The 26475-nt window shown below is 56.9% G+C and overlaps 1 protein-coding gene across 1 annotated transcript in view; it reads left to right on the top strand.

Annotated features, from left to right (window-relative positions):
* SLC9A1 (solute carrier family 9 member A1) overlaps positions 1 to 23503 on the top strand; it is a 31361-nt gene extending 7858 nt beyond the window's left edge. Inside the window, exons 2-12 of the mRNA XM_049820523.1 lie at positions 14389 to 14849; positions 16603 to 16853; positions 17349 to 17566; positions 17947 to 18149; positions 18410 to 18499; positions 18899 to 18969; positions 19438 to 19611; positions 19759 to 19873; positions 20304 to 20405; positions 20741 to 20813; positions 21611 to 23503. Coding sequence (XP_049676480.1) covers positions 14389 to 14849; positions 16603 to 16853; positions 17349 to 17566; positions 17947 to 18149; positions 18410 to 18499; positions 18899 to 18969; positions 19438 to 19611; positions 19759 to 19873; positions 20304 to 20405; positions 20741 to 20813; positions 21611 to 21933 — 2081 coding nt within the window. The 3' untranslated portion in view covers positions 21934 to 23503. The remainder of the gene's footprint in view (positions 1 to 14388; positions 14850 to 16602; positions 16854 to 17348; positions 17567 to 17946; positions 18150 to 18409; positions 18500 to 18898; positions 18970 to 19437; positions 19612 to 19758; positions 19874 to 20303; positions 20406 to 20740; positions 20814 to 21610) is intronic.
* The last annotated feature ends 2972 nt before the right edge of the window (positions 23504 to 26475 follow it).

The raw sequence follows: 26475 nt of genomic DNA, 5'->3' as shown, positions 1-26475 counted from the left end.
TCTTGTCATGTTTTGTTCTTCTGCTCTTTCCTCGAGCAGTGTTTCTGCTTGGGAAGGAAGAAATGAAATTAAAAGCTCTACAGATGGGCATGCACACACACGTTGCTGCATGCTTGTCAGAAGAGGTGAGATCAAAGATTGATCATTGCTTGGCGTGGAATAGTGAGAATAAAGTTGATGGTATGTCACGTTTGGTGCTATGTCACCTTTGCTTCTACGTCACCCCATGGCTTGGGGTTCCTTCCCAGGAAAGCCTTACTCACCTGCATGGTGGATTTGATAGGGGCAGGACTGACCAAAGGCTTGTTTGAAATTGGGGTGATATTTTGAGATGCCTGAGTGGAAAGTTGGAGAATGCAAAGTACTTTTTTTAAGTGGAAGAGAACAAATGCATTTTCTTGGGTTGCCCAGGAGTGACTCATAAACATCATAGCATCAATGGTCTTTGTCTCCAGAAAGTCGCAATACAATCAGCCTCGAGGGACAGCTCTTAAGTTCCGTTTAACAGAGGGTGCTGGTAGGGAAATAATTCCCCTCTCTCTATCAAACCTCCAAGATGCACATTTGCAGAAGCAGACTCCCTTTTGCAGTGAGTTTTTTTCAGTGCCTGGAATTATTCTGCATTTCAGAGTCACGACATGCTAAATCTTAATGATGTATTTGGAGAGAAGACAGCTTCCCACCCCAGTGCTGGAGATTTTAACAGCACAAATGCCACAGGCGCAGACTTAAGCACGCACAGGCCTTTAAAGAGAAGAGCTGGTGTATCCAGCCCTGCTAGTGCCTCAGTTTCCCTTGGGAGCGCTTTTCCCACGTCAGCCTCGGTCCCTGGGGGATGCGTTTTGCAACGTATGGGCTCCTCTCCTGTGTGTGAAGCACTGCGTAGAGGGGAGAGCATCTGCTCCCAGGAGCACTTCTGTTACCTTGGCTGGGTGTGAAATAACATCGCCTGCATCCCAGCTGAAGGGGGACGCTGGAAGGCTGAAACGGCATCTGTTGGGGACAGGTCTCCAGCCCCTGGGTCTCGGTAGCATTGCGGTTAGCCTGTGGGGTCTCCGTGTGCCGGCAGCTCCTGCCGAAAGCTGGGGAAGAGGCAAAGGTGAGTGGGTGCTAGCGTTGGCTCTCGACTCACCGCTGGCGTGTGTTAGGAGTGGTGTTGCTTTGTCTGGGTTTGTGAAGCCCGGTAGTAATCAGTGATAATTGCAATTACCTCCTCCCTCCCATTGGAGTGGAGACCAACAGGTTATTTCCTGAAAAGCTTTTGTTTGTCTTTCCTGCGCGTGTTCCCGGTAGGAAATCTGCCCTTCCTGGGAAGGGCGATTGGCGTTGCTCTGCCTGGGGAGTTTGTCTGTGGTCACCTTGGGCTGGCTCAGCTTTAACTCTTCCCACGACTTCGAGGGCCAGCAGGAAACGTGTATTAAATGCTGCGCCATGTGATTGAGGGCAAGGAGCTGGGCGAGTGACGGGAGCCTTATTTTGGATGACCAGACTGTAGCCTTATTTTGGGTGACCAGGTGCTATTGCTTCACATTACCTTGAGTACCTTCTGCTCCAGAGCAATTCAATATCTGCATTAAACAGCGTGAAGTTTAGCTTTGCACCATGTAGAAAGTAACTGAGAGGGTTTTATTGTAGAAATCCCCCAGCTTGAGGCAGACATGCTATGCTGACCCCTCCTAACACAGCTATTCGTGGCATCCAGCGCGTCTTGCGACAGCTGAAGCAATCTGGGAAGAGCATGGCTGGTGACTGGTTATGTTTAGCTCCTAGCCCTTTTCCCTGGAGCATAAGCAGTTTTTCTAGACCTTCTTTTATTAGACCTCCTCAAAATGCTCAATTCCAGCTGCTGTCACTGTTCTGATGCTTTTGAAGGATATAAACCCAAATGAGGATGCTGTTGCCTATAGGAAACTTAGTTTTCTGATGTAAACTATCTGTGCCAGGGAGAGCCTAGCCTTGCTGGCTTGGCTGCATGATGCACCCATCCAGAAATGGTGGAGAAGAGTCAAAATGAGTCCTGGAGCAACAGCAGCAGCAACTTGCATGGCAGTTTGTCTCTGTGCACCTCTGTACCTGTGTGCCCGGCTCCTGCTGGGTGAATGCCACAGGCTGGTAAAGTTTCATACAGTCCCGCCTTAGAAAAACTGTGTGTGGAGTATACTTGAAGGCTTTAAACAGGTTTGCTAATCTCAGCCTGTGGTTTGGGAGTGGCTTTGTAACGTGCCTGTTAGAGGAATGTAGTCAGCGGGGATCGGGGTTACTGGGGTACCCGCGAGTCACCGAAGATTTTTAATAGCCGCCTTGGCACATAGCACCAAACCCTCTACTGGTTTCTCAAAGCTCCTCCAGAGGAGAACATTGGCTTTTGCAGCATCCCGTCCTGGGGCAGCTCTGGAGCTGGAGAGAGGTGGAGGAGAGCTGCTCTGCTCACAGCTGTGCACAGCTGGATCTGGAAGAGGTTTCTTCAAAATGGGATGGGACCAAGCCTTGCAGCCTCCCAAGCCATCACTGCTTGCTCCAGCAGCATCTCCGGTTGGCTCCGTGTTTTCTTCCCTACTTGAAATGCTGTAGCTGTTGGGTGACAGTCCAAGGCGCCATGGTTTCTCAGTCTTTAATAGCAATTAGGTCTTTCTTAATATCTGCTTTTCTTGCAGGGTGTCCTTGGCTTTTCTTCTGGTTTGAAGGAGAAGCATTATCTAAACATAGGACTGGAAATTGGGAGCTGCTGGGTTCTCACGCCAGCTCTCATGCTGTTCACTTGGGGACTTGGGCAAGTCCATTTAATGTCTTTTGTCTCTCATTTCCTTTTTACAGCTGGGAGGAAATTAATACCAGCTCTATAAAAGACTCCCAATTGATCTGTTAATTTCTTGTGAGTGCTTCAGAGATAAAATGAGGGTACGTGCTTTTGCTGCATCAGTTCTCCCTGCTCTTGGAAAAAAAATAATTCAAGTGTTTCTACTAAATGCGTCTGTAGATTGCTGTCATGGTGCATTATTGTAGTGTATGGGCACTTTCTCTTCTCGGGAGGCTGATGCTGTCCTCCCTGTCCTCCCTGCTGTGTTCACCAGTGCTCTCTTAACCCAGCCAAGGTGCCGTTGAGCAAGCAGCAGGCTGTGGTCTGTCCCAGCCTGGTCAGAGGAGGATGTTGGTCCCAAAAGGTTGCTGTTGTGATCCCTTCCCACAACGTGAGCCTTCAGGGACATCTGCCTGCACGGATCCTCCCTGTGAGCTGCCCGGAGCCTGCCTTTGGGCTGCCTGCTGCGCTGCTGCTTTCCATTACGTGTGGGGCCGTGCAGGCGTCCTGGTGTGAAGCACACGGAGGGAAAAAATGGGCTTTTGAGGGCTTGCCTGTGAGTTGCCAGCTGAATCAGGGGTGGGTGAGTCAGGGAGGCAGCAATCGCTCCTGTCCTGCCCTGCCCTGCCTGCAAGCGCAGCTGCAACTTGGCATTTCGCTGCCTGTTTTAGGGAGGTTCTCCTGGATATGGGTCTCCTCTGAACGTGGCTCTTGCAGTGGGTGCCCCAGGTCAGGGCCAGCTCTGCAGGGAGGTGCTGGGTGGGCTAGAACCCTGGCCAGGCTGGTTCCTAAACCTAAGCCTAACCTACACCTAAGCCTAAGGCAAGTAAACACAAGATGGAGCAGTGCAGACGAGGAGCAGGATGAGTCCCTTTCCCAGTGATGGATGCCAGCGCCACAATTAGAGTTTGCTGCAAGCTGCTCCATGCAGCACAGCAGAGCCAACTGTTTAGTTTGGGTTGATCTTAATTAATTAGTGTATCTTTTAGAGTTGGAGGGGGGAGAATTAGGCAATGCTCGGGATGTTGCTGGCTCGCCTGGCTGACCAGACCTTCTGGGTCAGGGCAGCAAGGTTTAATTGGGAGGAATTGCTGCTGGCTGTTTGGCACATGTCTGTGAAGTTGCAGGCTCAGCAGCATGAACGTTTGCTGTCTGGTTTGCAGAGCTGCAGGGAACACCGAGTGTTGGACCGTACAAAGGTCTCGGCGGGTTTCCCTGAGCTGTCTCATGCCGGGTGCTTGGGAAGAGAGAGGGACACAGCCCCTTTGGATGGGGGAACAGCTGAGCGGGCAAACTGCAAATCAAGGAGCAGCCGCCTGCCCCCAGCTTTGTGCTTTGGTGCTGAGCCTGGATTGGGCCCCAAGGAAGAGCTCTCTTCTTGTTATTGTTGAAGTTCTCTTGGTCTGCGTAAACAGCTTGTTTATAAGTGTATACGGCGGCTTTCTGCAAGGGGGGTCCGCCCATCCTGGCAGGCTGATATCCAGGGTGCCTGCAGATGATTCACAGCTCTCCTGCGCGCCTGGGATCGTTGCATCCTCCTCCCGCTTTGCAGCACTGCAGCGCTGCCATTGAGGTCCCGCGACATCCATGTTTCACTTGGCTGCAGCGCAGCAGCATCCTCCGCTGCGACCTTCCAGCAGGGCTCTGGGCAGAGAAAATGAGATTTTCCTTGCCAAGGGGAATGTTTTGCTTCTAGGGGGGTGTCAGGGCAGGTAGGGAGCTGGGCTCATCTGCATGCAGCTCATGACTCCAGCTGCTGCAGGATGCAGTGATGCTTTTGGTTGTGTTCCCCAGGCTGCTTATCCTTTTGGGACCTTTCTGCGTCACCGAAACCAGCCCTACACAAAAGGAACAACCTTGTGGTTTCCTGGTAGTGCCGTCATCATCCTTGGGTATTTCTCTGCTGACGTTGCCCATGGCTGGGAGGGGGCTGCATTGACAGGCTGTGAAATTTGGCACCCCTGCATCCCTTTGGAGCCAGGCAATGCCTGCCACGGCTGGTACGGCCCTCGGCAGAGCTAGCAGCCCCGGGAGGGGGCTGAATAGGTGCTCCCAGGGGAAGGCATGGCCCTGGCACGACAGTGAGGATTAGAGGCACATTCCTACATGAAGTTGCTGCAGGCACTGGGTTACCAGAAGAGGCTTTGCCCTTGCCCTGCCATGGCCATTGCTGCCTGCGCAGAGGCTCGTGGGCAGCGTAGCTCAGCTCCTCGCCCTCTGCGCTCCCAGCCGTGTCATGCCAGCGGCCGGTGCGGGATGGGGAGGAGCGGTGCCCGCCTGCTCACCCTCCCCTCCGTGCCCTGCCATAATGGCTGGTTTGACAGCATGCCGGACCCATTCCTCTTATCGCTAGTCCCCACGGCCGTTGCTTATCCTAGCAGCTGAAATGCATGAAAAGGCTCTAAATAACTGCTCTCTGAAAGGCTCCAGGCATGAAATAGCACAGCCTTGCACCTCTCCTTGGCCCCTTGAACTTGCAGAGTGCCAGACCAGCATCTCTCCTGCTGATGCACTGGCATCCATCCCCTGTGTGCATGGGGTGTGGGGAGCTCTCAGCATCCTCCTGAGGAGGAAGGCTCTGGCTGCAGCTTATTCTCTGGTTATCGTATTCTGGGGCATGGGCTTTGCTCCCCAAAGGTCCCCAGGGGACAGTGGGATCTGGGAAGGGCAAGTGCGTGTCTGCTTTCTCCAGCTGCCTTATGGGTCCAAGGTGTCCAGACCCGTCTCCCCTCCCATCGGAGAATTTATTCAGGGCCTGCCAGTGGGAACTGGCTGCAAACTGCTGCTGCGGGAGGATGGTGCAACTGGGAAACCGTCAGACATCGCAGCCCTGCTGCAAACCCCCTGCCAGCCCCTTCTGGCAATAGAGATGCAGAGAAGCCATCTGCCCTTTGCCTGGGATGGAGGGCTCTTCCCTGGTGCTGTGATGCTGCACTAGCGGGACTGCCTGCTTTTGCTAACGTGGCTGTACTTTAAGGGCTTGACCAAGCCGGTTTGCACGAGTCCTTGCAAGGTCTGCCAGGGCCAGGCCAGTGCAAGCTGCTGTGGCTGACTGGCTAAGCTGCATCAAGGCTGTTGCACACTGGTACCTGACACTGTCTGCTTTTTGTTCTGTAGCTTTCACGTTTTGACTCATTTGTGGGCTGGCCTGATGCTATCAACACTGTTCTTATCTTCTGCAAAGCAGGCAGGGTCCAGGCAGGTCACCTTCTCATGCACGCTTGCCTCGCCGTAGGCGTTAGGGCTGAATACATGAGATTGAGTGAGCTGGAGGTTGTACCAGGCGGCTCTCAGTCTCCTATCGCAGGCAACTCTTTCCATTTGCCCCCGGTTTGTTTGCAGTGTGGGGGGAAGAGAGGGAAAACAAGGGGCAATTCAGCAGCTGCGAGGTGGGACCCAGCTGTTTGAGCAAGGTCTGTAGGCAAGGGGGATGGTAACGTCACACCGAGAGAAAATAAAACCATACCTTTGGCAACTAGCAACAGGTCTTAACGACTATTGATGGCAGCAACGGGACTTGGAGGGGTGTTGTGTGCAGTTCAGCTCAGAACTGAGGTCTGGGAGTTGGCCACGATCGCAGCTGGGCTGTGCTGGGCACCTTGTGTTAGGGGGACAGACCCCACAGGGACCCAGCCTGGGTGCAGCATTGGGCTTCATCTCCTTCCCCACCTGCATCCCATGCAGATGTGCCCTGCTTAAAGCAGACAAAATGGTTGTACTCGATCCCCACTTCTTGCAGACTAAAAATGTCTGGAGGCTGCAGCGCAGTGCTGGATGCTTATGAATCTTAACCCGAGTCCTGCATATCGGGCTGGTCACAGACCCCTGCTCACGGGTGGCTGGGGTACAGAAGCGTGATCCCCAAAATCAGGGCTAGGTGTTTTGCTTTTCCCTTCTCTCCCTGTGCTCGCTTTGCACGCCAAGCTCACAGCGAGGTTTGGGTGGGTGCCGGCTGCGTGGCCCCTGTGTGGTATCTGCATTAACTCAGTGAGTCACAAAAAGCAGTATAAATTAATTACACTCCTGATTCTTGGCTTTTCCCCGTAATCAGCAACAAGAAAATAATGAGGCTTGAATGAAACATTTGGTTTGATCTGGAGGAAATTGTTTTGCTTAGGAGCTCTTTCTGTACCTGTGTCTTTTAAAAAAAACCCCAACAGTCAACTTCTAACCAGGAAATGTCATTTTGGAGTGGAAAACAAAACATTTCCATTCCGGTCATTGAGGCCAATGGATGCTTCTCTTAAAGGTTGCCCCAACCAACCCAGATTGCTGAAACCAGCCCAAAGTAGAGCTGCAGGAGAGTACTCAGGAGACCTGGACCTGCATTAAAACCCTGCGTGCTCCATGGTGAAGCAGAGCAGGGTTTGGCAAAGCCAAAGCTGCAGCAGGGCCCCCACACGTGCCGTCCCGGCGGGGCGGCTGCCGGGGCAAGCCGCATTGGTGCTCGGTAGGGCTGGAGGTTCAGGGCAGGTGGTGACGTTGGAGCTTGTGAGTGGCAATGGATGTAATTTAAGTATCATGGTTTTACCACCTCCCCTTGCAGGGTGACATGAGCCGTGGCCTCGCTCTATTTTTAGGTGTAAATCACCAGCTATTTAATTCCTTTCTAGCAAGTTCAATTTTCATCCCCTTCCCTCGAGACTTCCCCATTACATTTGGTACCTGCGCTGGTGCCGGGCACGTGCAGCTCTCTCTCCGTGCCCTTCCCCAGGCTCCTCGCTCCCTGTCTTTGCAGGCAGGTTGATGGATCCGACTCCATTTTACAAGGGAGGCTGCACAGCAGGGCTGAGACATGCTCCCAGCAGCTACAAGACATCCCATGAGGCTTGTGCTGGAGGCCACCAGCAATCGGCAAAGCCCGGCTCATGTTTGGGCAACTGCAGCAGCAGCCGGTGGTTGAGCCGGGGAAGAGAGAAACCCAGCACATTTTTTGGGAGGAAAGGGGATAAACGAACAGAAACTGTGGCCAAAATCTGGGAACTTGAGATGGGTTTTCCCCTGAGAGCCAGTTGCAAAACATTCGGTTCCTGCATTGCCATCCTCACAGGGCTTTAACCCTGCTTGGGGCTTAGCCCCACATCCTCGACCCTCTACCACCCCAAAATACAGAGCGTGAAAACCAGGTCAGAGTGATCTTTGTGCTTTGCAGACCCTGGAGCCCAGCCCCAACTCTTCTCCCTGCCCCTCTATTTCTTCTAAGCAGAGAAAGAAGAAGGGCATGATGCTGGGTAATGGCTTTGCAGATGACTAGTCCCCCTGGCTGATGACACATGAGAGACTTTGTGGCTCATCCAGCAAAGCATCCACATGTCAGGGCTCTCCGTGGTCCCCGTGTCACACGGGAGCGTGGGAAGATGTCCTCAGCCACCTGCATCCCTCGTCACCAGGTCCATGGGTTTTCTAATGACACAGGACTGTTGTATCTCCGTGTGGCCCACCCGGACCCTGCCAGCCTGGTATTCTGAGGGGTTAAAGTGGCCTTTGGAGGGGCCCTGGTGCTGCTGAGACACGTGTGTCTCCTTCAGCCAGTGCTCTCTGCAGTGTCCTTCAGAAGGGCAGCTCTTCTGAGCATGCCTGCTCCCCCTCACCGCCTCCTTCCCGGACCCCGTGCCTTCTCCCAGGGCTTTTCCAGCACCGCAGCACGCTCCGCACCCAAGCCACGCGGCCGCTCGGTCCCACCCTGCAGCCCAAACAAGCACCCATGGGTCCCTGGGGCTGCAGCGAGCATCACCTGGGGGGGGGGGGGGGGGCGGGCTTCACCACCCCCTCACCCAGACTAACCCCTCATCTACCTCCTTTCAGAAAAAATCATCCAGGGGGTGGAAGAGCTGTCTAATCCCTGGTTAATAATTGTGTAATTTCTCTCGGGGCTGCTGCCTGCCTGCTGGAGCCTGCAGCTGCTCTAATAAACTTCTGAAGCCTGGGAGGATGGGGTGTTTTTGTAACCGTTCTCATTTCTTGTGCCTCCTGTTAGCTACCAGGCATCTTCCTGGAAGCAGCCTGGCTTTCCTGCAACACTCCCCATGCGTGGGCGCTTGGGAAGCGGGGTGAAGCCGCAGGAGCATCCCGCTTAACCATGAACGTGCCGAGCCCTTCCAGCCATGCTGTGTGCTCCCTTCCCTCCTTTCTCCCCCTGTTTACCTAGCTCCAACTCAAACACCAACCAAGTGGGTTTTCTTCCCTCCTCCTTCATGTTTCTTTTCCTCCTATGAAAGGAGGGGACGTTAATCCCAGCCAAATTCAATTTGCAGCTCTAGGAGGATGTGATGGCTGATGGCAATCCCAGCTGTGGGTCTGGCTCATGGGGACGAGCGCACGGCAGCTCTGGGGGCTGGGGGAACCCCACAGTCCCCAGGGCTGGCACGCTGTCTCGTGGTGCAGGCTGCCTCCAGCATCAGCATTATACATATATTTATATATATATATATTTTTATATCTATATATTTTTATATAGAGATATATATAAATATTTTTAAAATTCTATTTTCTATTTATTGCCTCTGAACACCAGTGTTTTTCAGGGCCGTGGGGATTGCAGGGGCTCTTACAGCTCCGACTCCAGCAACGTCCCGGTGCTGGGAGCCAGAGGGGGAGATACAGATGTCTCCCAGATCTGGCCTGGAGCAGGGAAGTGCGTGAAGGCTTTGCATCCTTTCTTTCATCATACGTGTTCTTCTGAAGTGTTTGATTAAAATGTTCTTAAAATGTTCTTTCCGCACTGCTTTGAGAGAGATCTTTAAAATTAGGGGAGCACTGCCAGAGCTCTGACTAAGCCTGACCTTGGGTCCCGTGCCACGTGGAGCTGTATTGCAGCAGCCAGGATGATGCGAAGGGAGAAGTCCTGCATGGGTGGGATGGCGAAATGCCATCAGGTGGGGAGGGAGGGGACCTCATAGGTGCTGTAGGACACAGAACCTTATAGGTGGTGTAGGACACAGCACCTCTGGTCCTTGGGGCTCTCTGTTGTGGGATGAGGCTGGGCTGAGCAAAGGGGTTTGCTCCCTGCTCCCTTTTGCAGTAGGTTCCCAGCACCAGAGCCGCCTCGACAGCCACTGTTGGTTTGAAAGCTGCAAATCACCCCCTTCTGGCCTTGTGAGAGGGTTTTCAAATTGCTGTGAGCAGCTCAGGGCATGGAGATTGCCTCTTCTTTAGCTGAAGCTCAAGAAGCATCGCCTCAGGCAAGTGCTCGTGTGGGACCTGGCACGTTTTGACAGCAGCAGTCCCCTTGGGTGGTGATGCTGGGTCTGGGTTGGGTGCCCAGCACCCTTTCCTCCGTGTCCCTTCCATCCATATCCCTTCAGGCTCTTCCTGCCCAGGCTGAGGATGGAAGCAGATCAGATATGGTGGGTTTTGAGTTATTAGGCAAGGAAGGAGCAGATGCTGCTGGATGGAGCTTATATAACGCCAGGCACAGCATCCGACCCGTGCACTGGGGCTGCGGTAACCCAGATACAGCCGAGGAAGGAAAAAGCCACACGTAGGTCAGAGTCTCTCCCAATCTGTTTGGTTGGGAGTAAATATTTACATGGCACTGCATCTGCCAGTAACCAGGGCCTTGGGAAAAGCAGCCCGGCTCCCCCTTGGTAGGGTGGGGATGAACGTTTAGCAGCTGAAATCAGAGTCCTTGCGTTTGCTGGGGCAAGGACCAGCCCTTGCAAAGTCTGGAGACCAAAGGTGGTTGGCCGTCCTGAGGCTGTGCTCGGGTGTCTTTGTTCAGCTTCCACAGCCTCCAAAATGCAAGCCTGCTTTATGCACCTAGGGGAAGAATAATCTGCCTTGCTGCACAATCCAGCAGACACTGGTGGTTCTTGCCATCACTGAAGTTAGTGGGGGAAAATTCCTGATATTGCCCTGGACTGCCTGCCCTTGGGTAGAAATGGCCCTGTGCAAATCTGCTGACACCAAAATGAAGACAACTGATGTTCAAAAGCTGCAGAGCAAACTTCTGCAGCACGCGCATCTCCTTGCAACAGTTTTCCTTGGCCAAAATCACTTTAATTTGAAGAACGATGATTTCCTCCTGTCTTTCAAGTGCTTAGAATGTGGTTAAAACTGGAAAGCCACTCCCCAGCCCCTTTCTGCCCTAACCCAAGGAAGAGCTGACCACCAGCAGAGAGCGATCCCTCTGTTTGCCTTGCTGGGCACATGCAAGCTGGGGTGCGTGATGTGGGCGAGGAACCATTTTAATAGGAACTATTAACTTTTGGATTTCCTTTTCCTTGTTTGCTCAAGCTCTCGGGGTTGATGTTTACTCAACTGGTCTTGCTTTTAATAGTTTGATGCTGTTGATAGGGGAACTGCTCCCATGGGGTTTGTTTTCCAAAGAAACTTGGGGAACTCTCCGTGCCCCATGCTGGTAATTCAGGGATTGCAGGTTGCTCTCAGGGAAATGGGGTCTCAGGGGACTTCCCTCCTGGTGGGGTTCAGGAAAACCAGCTGAAACCCAGTGGGTGCTTCTCCATGGGAAAAGCTGCTCCATGTACTCGCCTGCCCACTCCTGTGCATCCCTGCTCATCCTCCGGATGTGGATGCGCCGGAGACCAGCTGCCTCATCCCCTCTGCTCCTGCATCACTTGTTTATTCAGGGTGTGCTGGCAGCGGCGTGCCGGGAGTCTCGTACGCCTGGTGCAGGCACTGCCTCTCCGTTACTGTTCCTCACTCCTTAGGGAAGTGCTTCCCGTGCAGCCGGCGCAGCCCTCCCCAGGCAGACCTCTCGGATGCTGGCTCCTGCCCTTCTGCTGCGGCAAGAAGCACTTGCTGCTTAACAGAGGAAAATGAAGGAGCACTGGGGGTCTCACTGTGCCCCCCCTGCCTCCTGGCTCATCCCAGGTTTGCACTGGCAGCAGAGGATTTGCAGCTCCCACTGCAGTAGATGAGTCCCAGTTTGCAGCAGGGCCACCACATTTGGGGACAGGCTGGTGGCAGCAGTAGGTACCTGGGCAGGCGAGCAGCCCGGCTACCTGCTGTGCTAATAACCTTTTACTAAAGCAGCCGGGAACAGGAGCCAGGGGGGTTATTAAGGCTTATTATTGTTATTATTAAGGTTATTATCAAAACTCATTCCCCTTCCTGCTGCCCCTGGATGTGCCCGTGGCTGGGCATCCTCATCGACCAGCATCCTGCCGCAGCCTTCCTCTTCCTCCAGCAGAGAAATTCAGGTGCAGATCTGGGATCGGACCGGTTCACCCCTGCCTGGCATCGCCCCTGCGGCGAGAGTGTTTCTTCCCATTAATCACCCCCACCCTGAAGCGGGATGCTGGCCTGGCACTCGGAGCAGGATCCCAGCAGGATCCCAGCAACAGATTGGTACCGATGAGCTTTCGAGTGCTCTAAAAATACTGAGTGGAGAAAGCAGGGAGCAAAAAATGGCTGAGATTCAGCGAAATCAAAGGCATAATTAACATGCAGCCCGTGTGAGTGTATTTTTAGGGCCCTACAAAAAGGCTCTAAAACATTGAATTCACATCAGCACGCGAATGTTCCAGTTTAATGGGATCCTGGGGCCTGTGGGGAAGAAGTGAGAGATGCTTAATTGTTAGTGTTTGTGTTTTATTCATGATTGAACGTACTTAGCAAGCGAAAACTGATTTGCTGCAGGCTTCTCGCTGCTTGTGTGGCTTTAAACCTTACTCTGGCCAAGGCTGGCGTATGCTGAGACGGGCAATTGCCCGGTGTGCTGGAAGGGCCGGTTGTTCCTGGCGTTTGCGTGAGCTGTGCTTGGAAAAGGGTTTATCGCCTCCCCTCTGATGGGGAGCTCCTGCCCGGGCTGCCTTGGGGTGCTCAGCACTTACGTGGGCTCGGGGGGGATCAGAGACAGAAGAAAAATCCCATGGGGGTAAATCAGGAACCGCATCCAGACCAGGAGGTCCCTGAATGCCGGTGGCCAGACACTGGGAGAGCACTGAGAGAAAGCTCGGATGCTTCCCGTTTCCTCCCAGCTTCCCCTCGTGTCCGAACCCAAATGCCACAGAGCAGTTTGCTCAGAGATCGGTGCTGCTGCAGCAAAGCCAAGGTAGAAACCAGACTCCTTCCCACATCGATCCAGCACCCGAGACCCATCGGAGCCACCTGGGCACTGCCAAAATGGCACGGCCAGACCTGCGTGGAGCCTTGGGTGTGATGAATCCTCCAGCCTCTGCAGTGCTGCGCTTGCCCATGCCGGAGGCAGTGCCTGCAGCTCAGGTAGCAATTTGAGGTCTAATCCTGCCCTTGGGGACCTGTGCTTGGACATGGCCGTGGCCGGTAGTTGAATCACTGCCTGTCCTTAGGGAGGGATTGTGGAAGCGGCTGCTTTTCCCATTGGAGCCGGATTCATGCGGCACCTTCCCCACTCGGCTGCGCAGGTGGAGGAGGGATGAGCCAGCACCGCGGCGCAGATGTGGTCCCTGCAGGCTCGGCGGGGAGGGGGGGCGAGGGGGCTCGCTGCGGCGCAGAGCGGCTCTGGATCGTCAGCGGGATGGTGGCTCTTTAGGGAGGCGGGGGGGGGTTATCTGTTGTGAAACGATGTGCAGATGGCACAGCCGCCCAGCCGGAAGGAATGGAGGAACACGGGATGCCAAGGCAGGGTTCCTTATTTTAAACCGCTTCCCTTGCCAGGGAACAAATGTGCTTCACTTCAAAATAATAATTATAAAGCCTGGGAGAGGATCCAGGGAACCCAAAATCCTTCTGTGGGTATTGGTGCGTTGGCTGAAGTGCTGCTTTGGTTGGCGTCGTGCTACCTGCCCGACCCGCAGGCAGATGCCTGCATTGCCAGGGCTGCGGGGGGTGTGGTGGATGTCATCCCAGCGGGTCACGGCCAGCTCGGAGACCTGCATTTGGGGTCATGCTGGGATTTAAAAGGGGAAAACAAGTTCCCTCTTACCTTGCACCCTAAGGAATAGCCCTGCACCATGAAGATGTGTCCTGTCCCTGCTCAGTGCCCAGGAGCAGGCAATCATATAAAACCTCCCAGCTTGTTCCTGAAGCTGCAGGAGGGGGAATAAGGAGCCGCTCCAATTGCATCCTCAAACCCACCGAGCATCAGCTTCCCTCCCTGTCCCCTGTGTCAGGGACACCCAGGGACGGGCACTGTGCTGCTGCCTCCTGCCAGAGCCTGGCACGCTGGATGTAACGGCGCCTGGGTGGGCAGACTGCTGTCTGACGGGAGGTAAATGCCAGTGCCTACGTGCGCTCAGGATTAGTAGCTGCAATGGGAAGAGCTGGAGCCAGCGACAGCTTGTGTTTTGAGTACTGCCTGTGCCGCAGACAGCTGTCGTGGGGGCCTGGGGGTCCCTGAGAGACCCCGGGATGCCCAGAGGGTGGCTGCTGCCTGTTGAACTGGGACTCGTTGTTATTTTCTGGTCTGAGATCAAGCAATGCCAGGGTACGTGGGTCCGGTGAAGCTGCAGTTTCCACTTTACAGCTTGGGATCATGGGGAAGAAGGGGGTTAGAAGGGGAAACTGAGGCATGCAAAAAGTAAATGAACCTGAAGAGTGCAGTGAGGGCTGGGAACTGGTCCCTGGCTCCCGCAGGGGTGTCCTCCTGCCGAGAGCATCCTCCATTCATGTAGCTAACGTGTGTCTTGCTCTCTCCTCCTCCTCTCCAGGCTTCCATGTGATCCCTTCGGTGTCCAACATCGTTCCTGAGAGCTGCCTGCTCATCGTGGTGGGCCTTTTGGTTGGGGGACTCATCAAAGGGGTGGGTGAAAAGCCCCCCATTCTCAAGTCGGACATCTTCTTCCTCTTCCTCCTCCCACCCATCATCTTGGATGCCGGCTATTTCCTCCCCTTGCGCCAATTCACTGAGAACCTGGGCACCATCCTCATCTTCGCCGTGGTGGGGACGCTCTGGAACGCCTTCTTCTTGGGTGGCCTGATGTATGCTGTGTGCCAGCTCGGCGGCCCCGGCCTGAATCACATTGGCCTCCTGGCCAACCTGCTTTTTGGCAGCATCATCTCGGCTGTGGACCCGGTGGCTGTGCTGGCTGTCTTTGAGGAGATCCACATCAACGAGCTGCTCCACATCTTGGTCTTCGGGGAGTCCCTGCTGAACGACGCCGTCACGGTCGTAAGTGGATGAGGGGGGTTGGCCAAAGGCATGGGGTTCGCTTTGGTGGAGCATCTCTGGCTGATGGCACCAGGATTGGCAGCTATCAATCAAGCCCTGTGGGCAGAACCATAGACTGGGTCATTGCAAGCTGCCAAGTGCCTCCTGCCAGCTGAGCTGCGGCAGCTCTGCTTGCTTCTAACCTTTTGCAGGTGCAAAGCTAAATATAGCAGCCTAAAACACTGCAGAGGTGGGTTAAGGTGAAGCATTTTACTTGGCGGTTTGAGGAGACTGAGAGCATGTGCCCAGCCAGCTACTGCCTCTCAATGAAGAGCAGGACTTTGCCCAGTGCCTTGGTCTCCTGGGAATCTGCTCTGCTGGGTGAAATTGCTGCCTGCTGCCGTGCTCATGCCTGTCCTGCCAGGGGAAGCGAGCGGGAATGTGGAGGGGCTGGCGCTGGGTCAGGCAGCACTGCCATGTAGCAGCTGCTCCCTCCTGTCTCCTTCCTCATGTGGTCTTCCTTGCTGTCCCCCAGCTGCAGCACTGAGGAGGTGGGAGGGCAGGATGTGGCCAGCCATGGCAAAAGAGGAGCTGTGGGGGCTGCAGCCAGGCTGGCATCCCGCCTGGGTCACCCCTCAGCCCCAATCTTTGAGCAGCAGCTTTGCAGAGACTTTAGGGAGGTTCGGGGGCCAGGCCACCCACTCTGGGGTCATGCCATTTCCAAAGGACGTCTGTGTCCAGGTGCTGGCTTGGCCGTCAGCATGGTGTCCTCCTCTCTGCAGAGCTGACCTCTAAATTTACTTCTAACTCACTGCTTTTTCCTGGCTCTTCTCCCATATCCCAGCTGTCCACTTCGGAGCTGGCTGCTCAGCATGCTGCTGACGAGGTTCCTGGTGACGATGAACGTGCTGTCGCACCACAGGGCTTTTCCCAGGCACTTCTCCCTGCTTTTGACCAGAGGGGCTGCCTGCAGGGTCTGTGTCCCCGCTCCCATCCCTGGGGAATGCTTTTGCCTTCTGCTGTCACATCTGTCCCTGCCCGTGTCCCAGGACCCGGCCCTGGCAGGCCGGAGCTGGCACCTCGCCTGCCCACTGCTTGCAAGCACTGCCATCCCTGCAGGATGCCCTAAAGCCCGTTTCCCATCCTGACACACCTGCATCAGCTTCTGCTTTAAAATCTCTCCAGGAAACGTGTCTGGAGGTGGGAGAAGGCGATGCAGCCCAGGGTGGGCTCCTTCTGCAAGGTTGCCCTCTTAGCTACAAAGCTGCATTAGGGGTTTGGGCTGTGCTCTGGGCTGACCAGGGCAGAAGTTGGCTTTTCTCTCCATGCGGCTGTCAGGTGTCCCCCAGCATGGATCTGTCCTGACCTGCTCGTTGGGAAACAGAAACAGTCTCTGGCTGGTTCAGACCTTGACCAAAGCCCCTCCTAGGACAGTGATTGGGGCTGTGATGGAGAGCAGAGCTCTCCCAGACACATCTCTGATGGCACCATGTCACTGTGAGCCACAGAGGACAGGGAGGTGGTCGCTACGGGTCTGCGTTTTACAGCAATGCACCACCAGCTTTTTTTGGCACGAGACTTGGTCAAGCGCAGGACCCAGCTCGGGGTCACCAAGCACTGGCACACTTCATCTCAGGTGTGCCATGCTGGGTCCCTGCCTGGCTCCCTTTGCTGCTGCTCTCCCGAGGAAGGTCCCCATGCAGGTCTCCTCTGAGATGAGGCTGTCTCTTGCCAGCGGGGCAGTTTGAACCCCCCTCTCCCTTCTCCCTCCCAGGTCCTCTACCACCTCTTTGAGGAGTTTGCCAACTTTGAGCAGGTGACCATTATCGATATCATCCTCGGCTTCCTCAGCTTCTTCGTGGTATCGCTGGGCGGTGTCTTCGTGGGCGTTATTTATGGGGTGATCGCTGCCTTCACATCCCGCTTCACCTCCCACATCCGAGTCATCGAACCCCTCTTCGTCTTCCTCTACAGCTACATGGCGTATCTCTCTGCTGAGCTCTTCCACCTCTCCGGCATTATGGCGTGAGTTGGGCATGGGTGGGATGAGATGCCCTCCTGCCCCCAGAACCGTTTGGAGGATTTAGTCTGGTGTAACCACAGCCCTCTGGCTGTCCCAGCATGGCCAGTACCTGCCCAGTGAGGGTCAGAGGTGTGTTTGGGCTGGGATATGCAAGGAGACAGATGAGGGAAGTGACTCTCTTTAGTTGTCCCACAGATCCTGGGGCACTGGCAGCCCATTGCCCATTCTCCTTGGCACACAGTAGCAGGCAGGGCCTGCCAGGCACTCAAGATGACATGTTTTTGTGCTGCCTGCCTCCGATGCTTACTCCTGCCCTGCCAAGGGGAAGGAGAAACCTCGTGTTGCCTTCTCTGGAGGCCTTGAATAATTGCTTATGTCTTGCAAGCCCTGTCCTGGTCTGGGGTTTAGTATAAGAGCACAAAACACTGCTGCAGGGCCAGGGGTTGGGGTTGTCCCCGTGTCCCCATGGCTGCTGAGTGCCCCCACCTTGCCCCTAGGCTTATCGCCTCTGGAGTGGTCATGCGGCCGTATGTGGAAGCCAACATCTCCCACAAGTCCCACACGACCATCAAGTATTTCCTCAAGATGTGGAGCAGCGTGAGTGAAACCCTCATCTTCATCTTCCTGGGTGTCTCCACCGTGGCTGGCCACCACTACTGGAACTGGACCTTTGTCATCAGCACGCTCCTCTTCTGCCTCATTGCGAGGGTTTTAGGTGAGCTGTCAGTGTGGTGGCAAAGTCCCTGGGGATGGTCCTGGGTGATGGGCAACTCTCAGGGACACGAGATCCCAGTTTACCTTGCTGGGGAGACTGGTGTTGACTGGTTGGCACTGCTTCACCGTGGGCATCGGCCTTGCTGGTGGTTGGCTTTGTGGGAAGTTGGGCTTAAGGCCACATTTGTGCTAGACGTGGGGTTGAAGCTCGTGAGGGGTGTTGGGATGAGTGAGCAGGACAGCACCCACCTACACCCATGGCCCTGAGGGGGTGACACTGCACTGCACTGCAAGCTGGGCTGCCAGGAGGGGGGGGTCTCTTTGGGGCTGGAGGGCATCCTTCACCGTCTGCTCACACGAGGCCCTGCCCCGCTCCCCCAGGCGTCCTGGTCCTCACCTGGTTCATCAACAAGTTCCGAATTGTGAAGCTGACACCAAAGGACCAGTTCATCATTGCCTACGGGGGCCTGCGGGGAGCCATCGCCTTCTCCCTCTGTTACCTCCTGGACTATAAGCATTTCGGCATGAGGGACATGTTCCTCACAGCCATCATCACGGTCATCTTCTTCACAGTTTTCGTGCAGGTTGGTGGCACGCAGGTGGTCACGGTGTGGTTTCAGAGGGAAAGGGGGTTATTCAGTGAGTCGCACGTGTGTGCGGAGAGTGAGGAGCACGTCCCCAGCCTCCATCCCTGACCCTGTCACTGTCCTCCTTCTCCAAAAGCTCTTGAGACTGCCAAGTGACACTGGCAATGCGGAGCCCCGTGGTTCGGCTGTGCTGAACCCATCCTGCTCCCACCAGTGTGCCTTGGGGAGAGCTCTAACCCACCCTCCCCATTCCCTAGGGCATGACCATCCGGCCCTTAGTGGACCTGCTGGCCGTGAAGAAGAAGCAAGAGACAAAGCGCTCCATCAACGAAGAGATCCACACGCAGGTAACCCACTGCGCCCGGCCGGCTCTTCCCGCGCGCTTCTCTTCGCCACCTTAGCCCTCTTCTCTCTCTGCTTCTGCCACCTCCACCGCTGTAACCAGGCGGGTTTACAGAGTGGGAGCTGCCCCTAAATCAGTGCCCAAGGTAAGGGGGGACGGAGCGAGGGCTCTCCCCCATCTGTGTCGTCCAGTGCCCGCTCTGACCCAGACCTCCCCTGTGCCTGGTAGAGCAGCAGCCCGGTTGTGTAGGACCGTGCTGCCCTCCTGAGGCCCATCCTGGACCCACAGCCCTGATTTTGCACCCCCTGAGTGCCCTCACCCCTGTGTCAGCCTGGGTGTCGGGGTGGGGAGAGGGTGGGCAACAGCCTTGCGAGCTGCTTACACCTTGGACCTTCCCTTCCAGTTCTTGGATCACCTTCTGACAGGGATTGAGGATATCTGTGGTCACTACGGGCATCACCACTGGAAGGACAAGTGAGTGTGGAGGTTTGGTGACTCAGGGGATCCGTGGGCGACATGGGGAAGGGTTTGAATCGCCACCTGGCAGGTTTTCCAGCCCTGTGCTGGATTTTTCCCTGGGCTGTGATATACACACATACACTCCCCTCAATAAATTACGGCCCTGAGTTGGATGTAAGTGGGGCTGCAGGGCTGCATCCCTTTGCCACGCCACCTACAACGTGCCCACAGCAGTGTGGGAACTGCCACTGGCCGGCCCCTGCAGGAGCTCGGGACCATCCGTTGTAGGTGTGAGCAGCTGCTGGGTGTTTTGGAGGCTGCCTGGCTCAGGAGGGAGTCAGGGAAGCCTGGTCTGACCCATGCTGGTGGGAACCAAACCGTCTTCTGCTGGCCTGGGCCAGCGATGGGGAGCGGGGAGTGGATGCCGGGGCAGAGGGAGGTCTGATGTGTCGCTGCTCCTTCTTTTCCCATGTCCTTGGGAAGGCTGAATCGCTTCAACAAGAAGTATGTGAAGAAGTGCCTGATTGCAGGGGAGCGGTCCAAGGAGCCCCAGCTCATCGCTTTCTATCACAAGATGGAGATGAAGCAGGCAATCGAGCTGGTGGAGAGTGGGGGCATAGGCAAGATCCCCTCTGCTGTCTCCACTGTCTCCATCCAGTGAGTTCCCTAGCCCTGGCCACCTTGTGCCTTCTACGGGCCCCTGGCGTAGGCTGAGTGCACCCTGCTAGTGGCTGGAGGTCAAGCAGACATTGGGCCCTGCTGTGGCCATCACAATGTCACTCTGAATCCTGTCTGTCCATGCAGGAACATCAACCCCAAGACCCTTCCTGTGGAGCGCATCCTTCCAGCCCTGTCCAAGGATAAGGAGGAGGAGATCCGGAAAATCCTTCGCAACAACCTGCAGAAAACCAGGCAGAGGGTAAGGTGTCCCCTGGCACTGTGCATACACCCTTCTCTTTCTTGGGGGTGGCCAGGACCACTTGCCACCAGAAGCCCTCAGGGCCAGCTGGGCCTTTCACCCCTGGTGTCCCTGCCTTCCTGCCCCTTGTATTCCTGGTCTGGCTCTCCCTCCCCAGGAGGCTTTTCCTCCTGGGACGGTACTGGGATAGTGTGGAGGGGGAGGCTCCCTCGGTCGGTGGTTTAGCCCAGCATTTAAACCCTCGCTGGGCTAAGTGGGTCCAGATCAGGCATCCCATGGTAGCACACAAGGGACGAGCCACCAGCTTGCCTGGACGTGCTCTGCCCACTGGTGGTTGTTTCATCCATCTCCAAGGGAAACGGGTGCCGTGACCTTCCTTTGCCTTTCCGTGTGTTTTTTTTTAACCTGTCTCCTTGGGGCCTTTTCCTAGTTGCGATCCTACAACCGGCACACACTTGTGGCCGACCCCTACGAGGAAGCCTGGAACCAGATGCTCTTGCGGAGGCAGAAGGCCCGGCAGCTGGAACAGAAGGTGTCAAGGGGACGCTGGAGCAGGGATGCTGCCGCTTGCTGGGGAGGATGGGGGGCCGAGGAGGGCTTCCCAACCTGGGAAGGACATCGGTGTCCTGCATGGGGAGGGAGATGAAGTTGAGATTACGGTGGGTGACCCCACGCCTTGGGGGTCCTCTGATCGCCCGAGGCTCTGAGCATGTCCTTGCAGCACGGCTGGGAGGATGCATGCACGTGTCCTCTGCATCCCACTGCTGCTTCTTGCTCATCCCTGTGGCCTGGGGTCAATTCCCTGCCTCCCCTTCCCCATTTACCCTTGACACTCCAATGGAGACGGTCCCTGTGCTCCGATTCCAGATGAACAACTACCTGACAGTGCCGGCTCACAAGCTCGATTCGCCCACCATGTCCCGGGCTCGCATAGGCTCAGGTAGGTGGGACTGAGCTGGTGAGGAGTGCCGCTGCCGGCACTTTGGTGCTGAAACACTCGGAGGTTGTGTTGTCCTGCACCCCCTTAGCTCCTCCGTGCCACTCCAGCCCCGATCGTCCCCATCCCGCTCCCCTATGGCAATGGCAGCCAAGCCCCAGGGGTTTGCAGTTCTCGAGCCCGAGCTCTGCCTGAGCAGAAGCACCCGGCTCGCTTCCCGGCACAGTTCCCACTAAGAAGTGAGTTTGGAAGTGAGCTTGGCAGGTCAGTGGAGCCCAGCTTGCTCCATCCATGCACCCGTATTTCTGGCCATGCCTCTCCCTGCCCTGTGCAGGGGAGAGGACCAGGAGTGCCAGCCCCAAGACCCCTGAACTCCCGGCTTCTCCAGCACACATTTGCTCTGCCATCTTTCGTTCCTCCTGTCCTGTGTGTCCTTCCCTGCTTTGGGGACAATGTGACAGGGTGTGACGAGGGGGTGACGCTGCTGCTGGTGCTTGCGGAGCCGGCGGTTAATCGGCAGAGGGCAGCTTCATCCCGTGCAAACGGCACAATCCTGGGAAGCAGGGCTGGGCTGGCTGGAGCTGCTCCAGATGGGATGTGGAGATCAAAAAAAGGAATTAAACAGCAGACTTGGAAATTGGAGAGAGAGTGAGCCCAGGCATCCCAGCTCCAAACATCTGGGAAGCATCAGCTGGGGGTCCCCTGAGACCCCCCCCGCTTCCCTTCCCCAGGTTATCCTGACCCAGTTTGTTCATGATACCGTGAGATGGGCCCTGCCTGACCCCTCTCTGCCTCTCCAGACCCACTGGCCTACGAACCCAAGGCGGACTCAGAGAACCTGCCCATCATCACCATCGACCCAGCCTCCCCGCAGTCCCCGGAGTCCGTGGACCTGATGAACGAGGAGCCCAAGGGCTGCGGTGGCCTCCCACCCTCACCTGAGGAGGATGAAGAGGGGCTGGTGATGCGGGTGAAGGAGCCTTCCTCCCCGGGTACCGATGATGTCTTCACCCCGGGGACCGGCGACAGCCCCAGCAACCAGCGGATGCTGCGATGCCTGAGCGACCCAGGGCCTCGGCCGGAGCCGGAGGAGGGGGAACCCTTCATCCCCAAGGGGCAGTAGCAGCTGGCGCGCGAAGCCTCACGCGCCTCTATATGGTTTCTCTCTCTACATTCGTTCTTTCTTTGCTCTCCTTTTTGGTTTCCTCTGTCACTACACACCGGGTTCGGGAAGGGGAGACCGTCCTGGATGGACTGGGATTACCAGGACAGCTCTGCCCAGCAAGCCATGGGCTGGCCCCAAGGAACGGGGAAGGAGCGCCCGGGATGCACCAGGCTCCTCGGCCGCCGTAGCCTGTGGGTGACGGACAATTTACCGCCCGGGACTGGGATTTGCAGGTGCCTCGCAGCCCCGGCAGGGCTTTCCCGGAGGCTGCCCACCCACTCAGGACCTGCGAGCGGCTCCTCGGAGCAGCTGCGGCCAGCACAGGGTGGGCTCTGGCCGGGGAGCTGGGGGTGCCCGTGGAAGCTGCCCCATGGCACAGCTTTGCCTCTCTCTGGCTTGTGTTTTACCTGCCCCCTCGCCTTGCTCCGGAGCAAAGAGATGGGAAGACGGGAGCCAGGCTCTGTGCCGAGGCTGGTGCACCCACCACCTCACCCGGCACCCTCCCAGGGACTTAGGGCTCGTGCCGCTGCTCCCTGCCTTGGCTGCTTCCCCCATGGGGCCAGCTGCCACCCGGGAACGTCTCCTCCGGCCCTGCATTTCACGCCAGGTCTTGTTAAATAAATATCCTATAGCCATGCAAGGGGGGAGCTGGGTCCCCCCTCGCTTTGAGTGGCCCTGCAAGCCTGGGCCTCTCCATTCCTCCTGGAACTGCTCCCTGTCACCCGTCCCCATGGGGACCCTCTGCCAGCCTCAGCCCCTCGCCCCGTGCCTGCGCAGCAGCAGCACCGGCTGCTCCTTAACCAAAGATGGTGTCCGGGCTCCCCGGGCGCAGGGAGGGGGCATGCAAGGGGTTGCATTTGCTACATGCGGGGGATTATTTTTGTCTCCCTGCAGCTGAAAGGAGCTGGGGAAGAGCTGGGGGCCGGCTCGCCCAGCATGGGGACACGTTGGGGCCCAGAGGTTGGCAGGAGGGGGATGGTCTCCCCCCACCGAGGAGGACGGTTGGGGGTGTTGGGTGTCCTGAGTTTAGAAGGACCCATCTTTCCCCAAGGCTTGGCTGGGAGGGAGTGATGGGTGTTTAGGTGACTTACAGCCCTCCCCAGGCTCGGGGGTACCCTGCATCGTGCTCGAGCGTGTCACCTCGTCCCCCACGTGCCACCCGGCTCCCACGATGTGCCACCCTTTGCCACAGGTGCTGCCTCTCCCATGCCACGGGGTGCTCGTCGCCCCCCTCCCCGCGCCGTGCCTTGCCACGCGTTGTCTCTGCCCCGCTGCCTTGGTGGGCACCCATTCCGTGCGCCCACCCGCTCCATGTCCCAACCGGGACCCTGGGGGACCGGCATCCACGTGGCTTCGTCATGCTGGGGCGTGAGCCCACGTCGCTGCCTGCGCCTGCCTGCCTGCCCTGCTCTGTCTCCAGGAGGAAAAAAGCAATGAAAATTCTCTTGTATAAAAAGGAAAAAAAACACATGTAAAGAGAATCTTGGTTTTTATCATGAATATTCTAATAAATTAATGTTAATTTTTAGTGGGGGTTTTTCCAGCTGTTCGAGCTCCTACCCCTGCCACAGGGTCCCGGCCGTCCCAGATGAATGAGGCGGCCGTGAGACCTCATCCCCATCGCTGTTGGGATGCAGGGTTTGCCCCTCGCCTTCCCACTGTGGCTTGGGGACACGTGGAGCCCCGGCCGGAGGAGACTTTTTAAGCCATTCCCAGCTTTGGCAAAGACAGAGGCTCAGCAGAGCCAGGGGCTGCACTGACATGAGGGTGTGTTGGGAGGAGAAGAGCTGTTTTTCTCACTTTGCAGGGGGAAGAAGGCAAAAGGAAGGTCCTTTTGCAGGGAACATGGATCACCCTGTCACGGCCCAAAGGTGCCAGACGGGCATCTTGGTGCAAGTTTGCCCACCCCAAGCCTGGTGCGTTGCCCCCCGGGGAGGAAGGGGCAGGCATCCTGCATCTGGCAGCACCTGCCTGTCCTGGGTCCCTGCCTGCAGCGCAGTGGGGTTTTGGGGGGCTAATGGCTCCATCCCCAGGGGAGGGGGGGCAGGGGCATTTGAGCCCTGTGATTTTTTTCCCTGAGTTTCCCAAGGAGCTGGGGCTGAAGCCAAGCCCTTGGAGAGGAGCCGGGTCCCACCAGCATCCCACAACCAGAGACAAGGAAGAGGCTCAAAGCAGTGCCTGGGTGAGGGGCTGCACCCCGACCCCAAAATCCCCCAGGAAAGACCTTCCCAGCCCCAGCAGTGCTTCCACCTTCTCCCCACCACTGAGATCCCCCCAACCCCCCCAGGGCCACGGGTGCCCCCGGGGCGGCCGGAGCTCCTCACTTTTGGGTGATTGCAATGGGAGCGTGTTTCATCGTTGCAAATTAAAGCTCTGATTCAACGAGGCCGTGACTCACCCCCTCGCCATCCAGCAAGCGCATAATCGCTGGCGTTGCTCATCTGCTTAAAATACCTGAAGCTCGGGGTCCCCCGTGGCCCCGGGGCTGGTGACTTGACCAGGCCACCATGCTGCAGGGGTTCCCCCACCTTGCTGAGGGGTCCCTGGGCAGGATGAGGTGGCCGGGGATGCCACGGTGCCCGTGGCAGTGCAGGTTGGGTGGGTGCGTGCCATCCTTGTACCCCACGTGGGGTTTGGGGTGGCTCGTGCCCAGGGCAGCAGAGCCGGTGGGGAGACCCTGAAGCAGGAGGGTTTGGCAAGAATGGACAAAGCCAGACCTTGGCTCTGTCCTCACCGGAGGAGAGCGGTGGTTTTGCCATCCCAGCCCAAGGGGTGGGATCACAGAGAGGTGCTGGCCACAGCCCAGAAGCCGGGTGATGGCCACCCATCCCGGGCACAAAGGGGAAAGCAGGAGTCCGTGGCAACCCCAGGCTGCTGCCCGAGCATCTCACCTGCCCCACGTGCCAGCGAGCATCATGTGCAGCTGCTCTCTTGATTTCAATCATACCTTTAATGCGAGAACTCACCAAACCGAGGCATTTCCAGGATATTCTTGTTTCTGTCTTAAAGGGTGAGTAACTTTTTTTAATGAGGGAGGACTAATGATCCCTCCAGGGATGGGCTGTCACCGCTGAGCAACTGCCAAAGCACACACAGCACCGAGGCCTGAGGCCAGGGGGTGGATGGGCCCTGGCGCGTGCCCCCGGCCCTGCGGTCCTGGCAGCGATGCTTTTTGCCCCGTACGGCTGCCCCTGTGCCCCGAACCCTCCCCAGCTCCCCCTGCTCCCTCCCAAAGCACATTGAGGCCATGGTGGTGGCACCAAGGACAGGGAGAACGGAGGGACCCTGAGCGGGATGACCTTGTCCCTGCACACGCGTGTGCTGAGGTTTTTATTCCCCTTCCCGTAACCCCCCATTTGTGGGGATTAAAGAGCTGCTGCCCCTGCAGCTGCAGGAATCTGCCCCAGCCAGGATGGCTGGGCTACCCCCTGCCTCAGTTTCCCCCTGCGTGGTCTGCCACAAAGCCCAGGCTTGCAGCGAGGGGCAGGGGGAGAGCAAAAAGGACCCCACAGCCCCACAGCGCTGCATGAGTGGAGAGGACCGAGACCCCTTGGGAAAGGCCATGAAATCACACCCGTTATCACCGGCTCCGGGCTCAGCAGCCACCCAAAGCGGAGGTCCCGGCTGGCTTCCCGGCTTTCCCAAGAGGAACATTAGCAGGGCAGCCAGTGCAGCGATGCCAAGCAGCTGGTGAGCGATGGGACGGGGTGTGCTGGAGCTGCCACTACCCGCAGCCATGCTCGGGTGTCACCCAGGGCACAAAACCCTAAAGCGAAGGGACCAGCTGCGTTCTCTACCAGGCTCAAATTAGTGGCATTAAGACGGGTTGTCCCTTGCCATGGCTTTAAAAGCACAAGTCATGCCAAGCAAAATAACATGCGGTGTCACTGGGAAGCCACCGAGCCTGGGACATGCAGGTCACTGTTCCTGCCTTGAGGGGACCGGGGGGACAGGGACCTCCCTGGCTGGTGACACCCTGGGCAGCTACGAGGGGGCAGCTCAATCCCTGCCCCGCTCTGGGGCCACATCAGTGCCGTGTCCCCCTCCCCATGCCCCGGCAGTGCCGTGTCCCCCCCTGCGCTCCCCAGGCAGCATTTTTCAGCAGCCGGGGGAGGTGACGGGTGCCATTCCCCAGCTCTGTGTCATCCAACAGTAATAATACCCTGTACTCCCTTTCATCTCAGGGCTTCCAAGGTGGCTGTCTCTGGGACAAGTGCGTCCCAGCATCATCACTTATCTTCAATTCCAGGAGGCAGCCAGGGACGCGGTGGGGTCTGGGGGTCCCAGCCAGTGACATGGGGACCCTGGGCTGAGAGCAGACAGTGACACCCCCCGTGCTGGGCAGTGAACACGGGTGCTCACCGTGCAGCCGCACCGCCTGCGACACTGAATTTGGCCTTGCTGTGGCCACAGAGGCAGCTGGTGGCACAGCCCCAGGGACACGGGTGGCCCGGCAGCGAGGGTCCAGGGGCAGAGAGCAGCAGTGGCACCTCTGGGATG

The sequence above is a fragment of the Accipiter gentilis genome, chromosome 17 (genome assembly GCF_929443795.1).
Source record: "Accipiter gentilis chromosome 17, bAccGen1.1, whole genome shotgun sequence".
Classification (NCBI taxonomy): domain Eukaryota; kingdom Metazoa; phylum Chordata; class Aves; order Accipitriformes; family Accipitridae; genus Astur; species Astur gentilis.
This window is presented reverse-complemented; position numbering and strand designations above follow the sequence as displayed.